The 12819-nt window shown below is 33.0% G+C and overlaps 1 protein-coding gene across 1 annotated transcript in view; it reads right to left on the reverse strand.

Annotated features, from left to right (window-relative positions):
• Positions 1 to 596: 596 nt before the first annotated feature.
• Positions 597 to 12819, reverse strand: part of LOC143236107 (zwei Ig domain protein zig-8-like) — a 106225-nt gene continuing 94002 nt past the window's right edge. The window contains exons 2-4 of the mRNA XM_076474376.1: positions 11609 to 11715; positions 1194 to 1401; positions 597 to 841 (exon numbers count right to left, since the gene is read on the reverse strand). Of these exons, the coding sequence (XP_076330491.1) occupies positions 597 to 841; positions 1194 to 1401; positions 11609 to 11715 (560 nt within the window). The remainder of the gene's footprint in view (positions 842 to 1193; positions 1402 to 11608; positions 11716 to 12819) is intronic.

The following is a 12819-nucleotide window of genomic DNA, read 5'->3' on the forward strand; positions in this document are numbered from 1 at the left end:
TGTTCTTTTTGGTGTGTTTGTTTGTGATTAGAAAAAGTTAAGACAGTAATTATTTTTTCGGTCTTGTATTTCATGTAACTTTCATAATATTCAATTTTTTTTTATTTTAGTTTCAGATATTGCATTGATCCATATCGGGAAACTTACAATGGATTTGTACCTTGTTTGTTTTACTTTTTCTAAATGTTGCTAGTTTAATTACTGACACTTACCTTCAGCAAAACAATGTTCTAGTGTTGTTTTATATATATATCTATATATTAACACTGACATTCAACAGTCAAGTAAAATATATTGAAAGCAAGGATTGCGTTAAAAACAGCAAATTCAAACCTATGACTAACGATATTTTCTAAAAAACAAAAATGAGCCCAAACACAAATCCACAAACGCTGTACAAATTAAAAGGATTCTCCAACTAGAGGCAATAATATGAGATATAAAATGCATAGATAACATTAAGTGCAAATATAAGGATCAATTTGTTTAAATTATTGTGTGTTTATGTTGTAGTTTACGTTTTTTCTTCATAACTGAAAGTGAAGTAAACTTAATAGAACTTTTCAGCTTTAGTGATAACTTGTGTCACATAAGGTCTAAAGACCAATTGGGAACGACTGACAACCTGCAGGGTAGCCAGCCACCAGTGCCAGACGCACCAAGGACTTTGCCCGATTCCATGAATCACATATGAAGATATATTGCCACATTTTACACATGAAAGCGCAGAACGTTCTAGAAAATCCCAACTCGAACACTGAGCCCTCCGACCCTAAAACCCAGAACTGTAACCAGTAGTTCATACCTGGCCCATGATTAAAGAAAACTGAGTTAACTGGACCTGGAATAAAAATTTTAAATATAAACAGTGGGTTTCATTATTATGTGCAACATTGACTTGATTTAACATTGTACCATAATATTATTAATAACACCTGAGAGACAAGATATGATTTATCAATGAATTTCAACATTTTCGTTGCATATGGCTTGAAACCACATATTACTGCTTGTAAAAAAACCCACAAAAACTTACTAAACATATATAAGTGATAATCTACAATAACATTAAACAATAAATTTATAAACAGCAAACCAATTACTTCGCAAAAATTTCAATGCTTTTCAATGGCATATTTTACTTCGTTTATGAATGGTGTCCATGTGAAACATAAATAGCTAATTTTACATACCAACTACATCCAAGTATCCAATTTGACTTTTCATGGGGACAGTGTTGATCTGACACATGTAGAGACCTCGATCAGATTCCTGTGCGTTTTTAATATGAAGGATCCACTTCTTATGGTCGGTATAACTCAGGTTAACTCTGTAGTTTCTCGTGATGACATTGTGGTGAATTGTCAAAATAGTTTTGCTCTCAACCCTCAACCATGCAACCTATTGAAAAGCAATACATAGTATTGGTTTGAAAGTTTACAAAAAAATTACAAAAAGTAAGTGTTCTATGTTATCTCTGAGGCTCAGTTTTGTGTTGTCGATTTTTAGTGAAGAATGAATGTAAATATTTATAATTGAATCAACTGCTTTAGGTAGGTGTGTATTATTTAGATAGGTGTGTATTATTTTTAAGTTTATGGGCCGGAGTTTAAATTATATTATCAAAATAAGCACAGAAAACTTAACTTTTTTTCTCTTAGAACACCACAAAAGATTTAGGGAGAGGAGTGTAATATTGATAAACACGAAGTCATTGTGGTGACAGTTAAAAGAAAAGAGAAGACCACAATTCTAGTACAAGCTATGTTCTATTAGACTGTACGGACACACGAATGTGTCAAATCTAAATTCCTGTACGTCTGTTTTGACAGATATAATACGAATATGTCGAAATTAATATTCCTGTTCATACATTTCTATGGAATATAATTTGTTCTAAAAATGTGTTTTTTTTAACAACAATAGTCAGCTCTTGACGCCCAGAGAAAGCTATTTTATTGTGAATTGTCATGTGAGAAAGATCAAACAATCTGGCCAGAAGTTTGCGCAGTATGCAAATTGTGCCGACAACTAAGAGTTATATAACTCTTACGTAATAAAGAGCCGATGGAGCGTTGTTAAGAGCCATAGTTCCACAAAGTGGTATCACAGGGCTTGTTGCTTGAGAATGCATAGTATGATGAGATCATCAGAGGAGATAAATCACGAGCGAACCGACAAATTAGAAATGTAGATCAACAAGTCTCAAACATGTCATCAACTTTATAACAACATTCTATGTCTTAAAATTAGTGTTTTCTCTAAATTGCATTGTGTTCTTTTTGCAGATATTAGTTCTAAAACGTTTTTAATCTCTGTGACAATTATAGTTACGCTTTATCAGTAAAACGTATATCAAATGTGCTATTTTAACCTGTAGTTCTAATCATTATGGTGTCCTTTATAGTTTTACTTTTATATATATTTAATTGCCTTGGATACATTTTACAAAGGTGAATATTATTTTAACAGCCGGACAGAGTCACTATACTTCCATAGGACTGCATACCGATGTGAACTTGCCTTGACTTATGTTTATAGTATTCATTTATATATATTTTTGTACTATATACTTTTTTACTATCAAATCATATGTGTATTACTAGTGCTTAATAGGATTTCTAAATGAAGAAACATTCAATGATGATATTAGCTCGAATCACTTTAGTAAATAGTCCTGATACTTATTTTACGGTGACTTATTCTATTTACTGAGGCACATGGTAGAACAAATATATACCCTAGATATAATTACACTGAGATGTAAATCAGTGAGTTATAAACTAAAATGTTTGTAGTCTCCGTAAATAGTATATTAATATATCTGATTCTTGAAGTTTTGTTAATAAGTGTTTCAATATATGTTATACTCATTAAGTCTGTGATTTTACTTACATATATTACTTAGAGCATATTGGAGTATTATGAATCATGAATATTATATACCAAATATAAATGGGGACTTGTACTGGTTATTCAAACATACTTGTTAGAAACAATGGTTTTTAAACGATCCTCAAAACAAATATTCAGGGAGTGTAATTTATCATAAAAGACCCTACTAGATACATAATTACCTGAGATTTCATATTTAGTCTAAATTGAGTAGAATTGAACTAATATTTATACGTGAATTATCAAAGCAAGATGAGTGTAAGCTATATTTCTGAGTATCTGGAGACTAACCCGAGCTGAACCAAATGCTTTATGTTATCAACAGTTTAATTGTATTGAAATATATATGTAAAAACAGCTCGTTTGGGTTGAGAAAAATTTTTATGTGAACCTGACGATGACCGAAGAAGGTCGAAACGTTGTTCGCTCTTCTATGTAAAATATTTTCTCAACCCAAACGAGCCGTTTTTACATATATATTTCTCTACAATTGGGTTTTCTCGACATCACCGATTAGTTTAATTGTATTGTATACTGAAATTAAATTTTTTTGTTGTAAATCATAATACACTTAGTGAAATACAAGAATTATAAACTCACTTTGTTTATAAACTGTATTAAATTCTTACATAATGAACTGAAAGAACAAGTTTAGAAAAATGGCAGGAAAGTTAATTTAAATAATACAATAATTATATGGTAACTCAGATGTACATACTGAAGTTGATTGACCAGACAAAACTTGAGAAATAGAATAACATGAACACACATTAATTTTTGTATCTTTATGTAAAGTGGGAGAATCAGTAAAATATGTTTACTGACTTCCAAATTCAATGACATATGAAAGCTCAAGAAATTGCGATGTGTCATTAGTCTGTATTGTTTGAAGATTGTTCAGACCATTTACGTTCAATGTTAAAGACCTTCGGGTAGAAACAGAGAGAAAGCTTATATGCTTTTAGTCTTCAAGAAACAAGATGTCCACAAAGGTTTGTAAAAATAGCTAGAGAAAGACAAGATTGTAATTTCCTACAGTAGGAAGTCCTTTAAAACCTAACTTTTAACAAAACACGTCAATTTATAAAAACAAACATGAAATTATTGTGTATTATTTAGAGATTTAAATAAGTGTTTTCAGGATGAATAAATGTTATATAATATATTGATTATAGAAATGAATAAGCAATAAGTGCTTTACACATTAAATACCAGAAAATGCAAAAATTACGTCATACATATTAAACATAAAAGCAAAACTATAATTCGATACATTAAATGTATACTAAATCAAAACTTAAATAATAAAAACACAATTGGCTATGCTAACTGCAGTGATTCATAAAATGATACATTAAATGTAATAAAAGTTTTCAAGTGTATGTTAAATGTGATAATATCCAATCTGCATACAGTCCTGTAAAAATACATTAACACTATCCGCCTACAGAAACAAAATTCTCCTTCGCAAAACTTGTTTCAACTTATGTTTATATAAAACTTGTGTAGCAATTAAATATATGAATGAAAATTGTACACATAAGTTCAGACAGGCTAAAATGTTTATACTGTCCTATATTATCAGAATTCGCCTTTGTAAAACGTACGTACATAAGGCAATTAAGTATGTAAAAGGAAACTTATAACATTAACCATAATGACAAAAACTAGAGATTAAAATAATTTATTTAATACACGTTTTACTTATAAAGCGAAACCATAATGGTAACAGAGATTAAAAACTTTTCAGGACTGATAATTGTAAAGAGAACCTTATGCAAGTTACACAGAATCTGAGGTTTAAGACTGTGAAGTTGATGACGTGTTGAGACACGTTGATCTACATCACCATTTAGTGGTTGCTCACGTATTATCTCCACTGACATCCAACATCTGCCCACCAGTGGCACAACGGCATATCTGTGAACTCACACTGCTAAAATCCGAGTTTCAATACCCGTGGTGGGCAAAGCACAGATAGCCCATTGTATAGCTTTGTGCTTAATTCTAAAAATAAATCCGACGTCTACTCTTGGAACTGTGGCTCAGAGCAACGCGCTCTCTGGTCCTTTGCATATTACATAACAGTTGTTGATATCCTTTGTAAAGTATATAACAGTTATGTAACCATCGGGGTTTTGGCATAATTTGCACATAACATAAATAGTTACGTAACACTGAAACGATATTATTTGATTTCTACTCACATGACAAACCCCGCTGAGAGGGCATTCTTCAGGCGTTGCTATAAATCTAAGAACTTCGTAATAAATACAACTATGCATGTGCTTGTTTAATATACATAGGGTGATTCGTAATGATTTTCATTAATTTTCTTCAAGTACCAACAATTACATTGTACAGAACAGCATTTTATTATGATACCTTAAAAAATTAAAACTTCTAGGAGCAAGTTAAAAACATATAATAGTCTTCAAAAATGTATATAGATATATACACATGTAGCACAGAATAACAGAAATCTTTTAATAGTTTACTTAAAACTTCTAGTTTGTTAAGTAATACTATAGAATTCAAAGAACTTATGGGAAACTTATCATTACAATTCTAGATACTTCTGAAACCAAACTACGGTTTTTCTAAAACAAGAGAGCATCAGTGGACTCATGATTTAATTTCTTCTACAAACAAAATAAAATTAGTATTTTAAATGCTTTTGTTTGAAGGCCATGCAATTAAAAAAAAAACCGGTGAAAAACTAAACTATTTATGTGTTAATGCATATAATTAATTTATTTTAGGATTAGTGATAGCAATAGACGTCGAAACATATTTTATTTCAATATAGCAAATGACCAAACACGCAATCAATACGTCTCTTGATAATAATAAAAAAAGTGCATCTAGGATATTTTAAAATAACCAAGTTATTCGATCGAATTGTTTTTTTCTTAAACTCTTATTTTCAATGGAACATTCAATGTGCAGTGAAGTGTAAATTAATTTCGAGAGCTTAGCATGAAAGATTCGCACAGCCCGTATCATTCATTGTACAACTATTTATGTGCGATCCACGAAGATTCGCAACATAGGAAACCAATTTCCTTGGATGACGTCAGCAACGTATCAGTATACACGAACACTATTACGAAACGTTCACATTCCAATCAGTCTTTCGTCTTCTTTAAATCTTGCCACCTCTTCTATTCTCGGTTTTTGACAGTCTTTGGAACGTCCTACTACTTTAGACAAGATTAAAAAAGTTGGTCAAAACTGAATAGTCTCTCAAAGATAGTCAAAAGAACGTGCTCCCCCTACTGGAATAAAATATATCACTGGTTGAAATCTGCCGATAATGAAACTGGCTGAATAAACAAGAGAACCTTTCCAGGAAAAAGAGATGAAGGAAAGAAAAAGAGAGAGTGAAGAGGAAGGAAAGAATTACAAAAAGAGACTTCATATCGGGGAACAAAATGCGGACAATCCACTGAGAGGAAAGGCTTCAGTAACCATTGATGGTGTTTCGACTGTCTCTAAGAAAGATTCTTCTTTTATCCAAAGCACTTCCAAGTTTGTTTAACAGAATTATTGCTCTCTTTCCACTTCCACTGCGACACCTAGAACAGCTGAGAAGCAAAGTAAATAGTGTGTTTTCTTATTGAATATCTCAAACTTACTATTGTATTGATCCCAATCTAGAACGTAAGTATAGTAAGCTGATCCGTAGATCGAAAGAATTGAGCTGAAATACGAGGCTTTGTTTTAGTAAGCCTTAGTAAGTCAAACATGATAGTTACAATGAAGTATATTTTATTGAGCTTATGGATGTGTTAACTTGAAACATCGTGAGATAAATGGCACGTGATGTTATATTCCTTAGAAGCCAAGAAAATTAAACATACAAACAAAACATTATATTTTATTAAAATAATACCGGGGCTTTCATATCTAAAATAACTAAAACGTCATTTTTAATTGCTCAAGTCTTAAATCTTAATTTTAAATCACGTTTCTTTCATCTTTGTATGTATTTAGTATTATCATTCGAGAATCTTGAATAAACTTCTGATGATGTTAATACAAATTTGACTTAAGTTTTCGGGTTAGTTTCCCGTTTATCCTTCAAAGAAACATTAAACTTTGGGTTGGATCAAACCAATAAATCTTTCCAGTTTCTAAAACTAAAACTAGCAGTAAAGCAATATTTTAAATCAAATGCTAATACTTTTATTTTTCAGGAATACTGTTATAATATATATACATAAAGACGCTTTTACAAAAAAAATGTCTTTACGACGAGTTTCATATACATAGATAATTATCCTTTCTTGTTTAACCTCACCAGATTATGTTTTTATTATCTTTAATTTAAATGAATTTCAAAAAGGAAATATTTTGTATACATTCGTGTTATTAAGACATTACATCCTGAAATCCACACAACACAATTAACACAACTACTACAGAAATTAGAGAGTTTTTTTAATTTAAAATAAGTGTTAGCTCTGTATAAGAATAAAAACAAACAAGACGTATTTGAACGTTCCAGGTTTAATTTAGTCCTACTTAAAATGTTGAACAGTTCTATTAATAATAAAACAAATAAAGTTAATTCAGTTTTTAAAATTACCTACAAATAAACACTCGCTTAGTTTCAAGTCAGTTGTCATTGTAGAACTGGTTTTAATCGTAATAAAGTTTGAAGTAGTTAGTTTAATATTTGGTAAAAAGTCACATGACATGCCCCAATAAGATTGATAATACTTTAATTCGCACCTTTCTTTACTAAGTTAATACGAGTTTCCAGTAAGAAGAGTATACCTGGTACTCTATCACTTGTACATTGTTATCGAAGTGGTTTTACATATAATATCAGAGCACATCAGGCCAGCTGGGTCAACGTAAACAAAATTTCAATTGAAGCAGTATTGAGATTACTCATTTATGAGAGGTCAATTTTTTTATTTAAAATGCCTAGAGTGTATTTTTGTCTTATACGCGGTTCATCTAAATAGTGTTTCAAATAAGATCCAGTCACCTGATCTGTTTTTGTTCCAGCGAATTTTCTTGTTGCCAGCGGCGTAATATGGAATTCTATTATTCACTCTTCTTACTGAAATCTATATTGGATCAGAAAACACAGAAGTGGCTAAAATCATTATCAGCTTTACTGTGATTTAAAATCGCATTAATTATCAAACTAACAGATAATTCGTTCACAGTTTAGACATTTTACTGTGAAAGTAAAACTTGATAACGGATCATGCATCACCAGTTTGTGTTCTACTTTATCGGAAAGTGAGCTGGCACTCTCTAGATAGGAATGGCGGACATCCGTAAAACAAAAAACAAAACAAAACAATACAAAAGTAATTTAGGTTTTCTTATTTATAAGTCGTCAGAAGCTAGATATGAAAAGCTACCTGGTATAATCACTCTATCGACTGTGTATATGCCGCTTTCCAGCTATCCAAAGCGTCCCAAAGTCAAAAACCGGCGAATAACGTAAAACTAAGATTTCTTATTTCTTTTATTACCATCTTTCTTTAACAGACCTAGCACCTACCTACTTATAATCATTTAACAGAGCAAAACAGTATTCACGACCTTTGACCACCTGTTTTGTTGTTATTATACGTGAAATTTTAAAAAGAAAAATTATTCTGGTGTAAGAAAAATTTGGAGTTCCATTAAAAATGTCAAGTACGTGGAGAAAAAGGAATTAAAAATAATAGATGAAAATAAAACGACCATAACAGCTTTTGTACATCACACAGTTGTTGTCTTCAGAAAACCAACCATTATATTATGTATAAAATAAAGAAACAAAATCAGATTGATTCACATACAAGTTGTTAGAAACTAGTTATGAAGAGTTACTTGAAATAGTCTCAAAGTCAAAAATCGGCGAATAGCCAAAAACCTAGATTTTTTTATTTTCTGGAAACCAGTAATGTACGGATTTTATTTGCCCTATAAAGTCCAGACGGCTCAATCTTATATGTGATCATGAGCCGGATTAAGCGATCTCTTCACTTCCATCCATGTGTTATTTGGTTCCTTTTTTAAGTTCAGTAGCGAACTCTACATTTTTTTTATTTAGCGATATTTCTTTCCTAATGCTTGCAGCTAGAAACTTGATAATGTACCATATGTTGCATGTGTAGAGTTCTAATTTATAGGTAAAATATTGATAACGTATCATTTTTTACCAGTTTGTACGTTCCTACACTTTCTTCACCATGAGGAATCAGACCCTTGGTTTTAGTGTTGTAAGTTTCTAACTTTAATGCTCACTGACCGAAGAATGAAATTGATGTTATGATTCATTGGTTCAGATATTAAACACTCGAAATTTCTAAAAATAGTAGTGTTTAATGATGTCCTGGAAGGCAAGTAATATTTCTTTTAATAAGTATGTTTTTTATAGCAAAACCACATCGGGCTATCTGCTGTGTTCACCAAGGAGAATCAAAACCTTAATTTTAGCTTATTAACATCCATTTATCTAATTAAAACAAGACTTTTAATAAAAATTGGTGTAATTGTTTTACGTACTTTATGTAAAAACTATTATGTATTTCAGTTCGACAGGCCCGGCGTCGCTAAGTGGTTAAAGCTGAGGGTCGCAATTTCGAATCCCTATTGCACCTAACATGCTCGCCCTTTCAGCCCTGGGGCATTATAATGTAACAGTCAATACCACTTTTCGTTGGTAAAAGAGTTGTCCAAGAGGCGGCATTGGATGGTAATGACTAGCTGTCTTCCTTTTAGTCTTACATTGCTAAATTACAGTCATGTGAAAAAGTTAGGACACCTTATGAAAGCCTATGTATTTTTGTAACATTTTTGGATATAGATATTTATTTTCAATTTCAATAATACTGAGACATTACAGGAATATAGCTAAACAATTAAAACTGAAAAAAAGATTTTTCATGATCTTCTGTAAATGTAATTCTACAAAAATGTATATTCTAACTGAGGAAAAAGTTAGGACACCCTATCCCCTAATAGCTAGTGTTACCCCCTTTGGCTGAAATAGCTGGACGCTTCTTGTAGCCATCTACCAGTCTCTGACATTGGTCTGAAGAAAGTTTGCCCCACTCCTCAATGCAGAATTCTTTCAGCTGTGAGATGTTTGAGGTGGTTTCTTGCACGTACAGCTCGTTTCAAGTCACTTCACAGCATCTCAATGGGATTAAGATCTGGGCTTTGATTTGGCCATTCCAGGACTCCCCATTTCTTAGTTTTCAGCCAGTCCTTGGTGGATTTACTGGTATATTTTGGGTCATTGTCGTGTTGCAGGGTCCAGTTCCGCCTCAGCTTTAATTTTCTTACAGATGGTCTCCCATGATCCTCAAGCACCCTTTGATACACAGTAGAATTCATGGTGGATTCTATGATTGTGAGCTGTCCAGGTCCTGAGCAGCTTCCACCTCCATGCTTCACAGTTGGTATGAGGTTCTTTTCCTGGAATGCTGTATTTGGTTTACGCTAAACATGTCCTCTGTTCTTGTGTTCAAATAATTCAATTTTGGACTCATCTGTCCAAAGAACATTAATCCAGAAGTCCTGGTCTTTGTCTACATTCTCTCTGGCAAACTTCAGTCTGACCTTGATGTTTCTCTTAGAGAGCAAAGGTTTCCTCCTTGCACACCTCTCATGCAAGTTAAACTTGTGCAGTTTCTTTCTGATTGTAGAGGCATGCACTTTCACATCAACAGTAGCCAGAGTCTGCTGTAGGTCCCGTGATGACATGTTAGGGTGTTTGGAGACCTCTTTTAGCATCTTGCGGTCTGCTCTCGGGGTGAACTTGCTTGGACGACCAGACCTGGGTATGTTGGCAGTTGTTTTGAAAGCCCTCCACTTGTCGACTATTTTCTGGACAGTGAAATGGCTGATTTCAAAATCTTTTAAGATATTTTTAAATCCCTTACCAGACTCATAAGCTGCTATAATTTTCTTTCTGAAGGCTTCAGACAGCTCTTTTGCTCTCACCATGGTACTCACTTTCACTTCAACAGTCAGGAGCACACCAAACTAAATGTCTGAGGTTTAAATAGGGCAAGCCTCATTCAAAATGCTGAGTAACGATCTTCTAATCATGTGCACCTGGTGTGATACACCTGTGCGTGAGTTGAGCCATTATAAGTGGGAATAAATGTGGGGTGTCCTAACTTTTTCCTCAGTTAGAATATGCATTTTGGTAGAATTACATTTACAGAAGATCTTGAAAAGTCTTTTCTTCAGTTTTAATTGTTTAGTTATATTCCTATAATCTCTCAGTATTGTTAAAATTGAGATTAAATATCTATATATCCAAAAAATGTTACAAAATACACAGGCTTTCATAGGGTGTCCTCACTTTTTTACATGACTGTAGATACGGCTAGCTCAGATAGCCCTCGTGTAGCTTTGCTCGAAATTTCAAAACAAACAAACAATCTTACTAAACTTCTCGTCGCACGAAAAACGGGTTAATTAGACGAAAGTAACAAACAAATGACAACAGAAAGTATAAATGGTCAAATAATTTCCAAATATATACATTTGTTATCTAGGCCAAAAATATACTAAAGCTGGGTAAGGCTTGTGAAGAGAACACTAAAAACAAGTATAAAAAAGAAAGACAACATCTGGTTGGAAAGTAGATGTGACGTATCAATATCTCTGTTTCCATAGAAATCTAAGGGTACTCTTATTCTGAGGCTAAAGTAAAGTACGTGACGGACGTAATTAATAACGTTACCCGGTAAAAACCCAAGTTTTCCACGGTGCAGGGAATGGCTGCGTCATGTCCAACGGTGACTGTCACATTCGGAATTGGATCCATGAAATCGGGTGATAGATCCCTATCTGAAAAGAAAAATAGAAGTGGTAAGATTGTATGAAGCGAAATGTTATCTTTCTTAGAAGGTGGAATCATAATACTGGAATCGTAAAGAACTTCCAGAAAAAAACGTAATGTATTTGAGAATAGGATGTTACATAATATTTTTAAGCATATAGCAAGATATTTTTTGGTAAAACCGACAATGTTTGATATAAACTAAAAATATTTGGAAAAATGAGAAAATATGTAAGTCTTTGATTTATTTCGAGAAAATAGGAGCGACTTGAAGGTTTGCTTGTTTATATGTTCTTTTGTTTGTTTGTTTTTAATTTCACGCGAAGCTACACGAGGACTATCTGCGCTAGCCGTACCTAATTTAGCAGTGTAATACTAGAGGGAAAAGCAACTAGTTATCACCACCCACCGCCATCTCTCGAGCTACTCGCTTTTACCAACGAATAATGGGATTGATCGTTACGCTATAACACCCCCACGGTTGAAAGGGCAAGCATGTTTGGCGTGACGGAGTTTTCAACTCGCGACTCTCAGATTAAGAGTTGAGAGCCATATTCACCTGGCCATGCTGGACCATTGTATATTAGAAAGCACAAGGTTACATAATTATTAAGACACTGTGCTGTTCTGACGCAGGAATCATACCCCCTAAATTTATAAACCCTCAAATTTACTTCTGACCCAAAGAAAAGCAAGGTTTAACTGTAAAATATAGTTAACATAATTGTCTCTTATACTAATTTATTTTTGTTACAAATATAACTATTTGATTAGATATAGCATCACTACCCTACCACTCTATGTAGTTAGCGTGCTCTGACAGTGCATCAAGAAATTTGTGGTTCACAGCCCTTTGCGGAAATACCACTATTAGATTACTATAGCCCAAGAGTTGGTGATAGCTACTGTTGAATATCTGTCTTCCCTCTAGTCTATCGCTTCAAAATTAGAGTCGGCTAGCACAAACAGTCCTTGAGTAGCTTTGCGCGAAAATTCAGCAAACAAACAATTTAATGGGTATGTAAATCCCACTATTCAGTTAGACAAGAGTTGAAAGTGAACGCTATTGACTAGCAGCCTTCCCTCCAGTCCTTTGGTTTAAAATTACGGAC

Source organism: Tachypleus tridentatus, chromosome 13 (assembly GCF_004210375.1).
Source record: "Tachypleus tridentatus isolate NWPU-2018 chromosome 13, ASM421037v1, whole genome shotgun sequence".
Taxonomy (NCBI): Eukaryota; Metazoa; Arthropoda; class Merostomata; order Xiphosura; family Limulidae; genus Tachypleus; species Tachypleus tridentatus.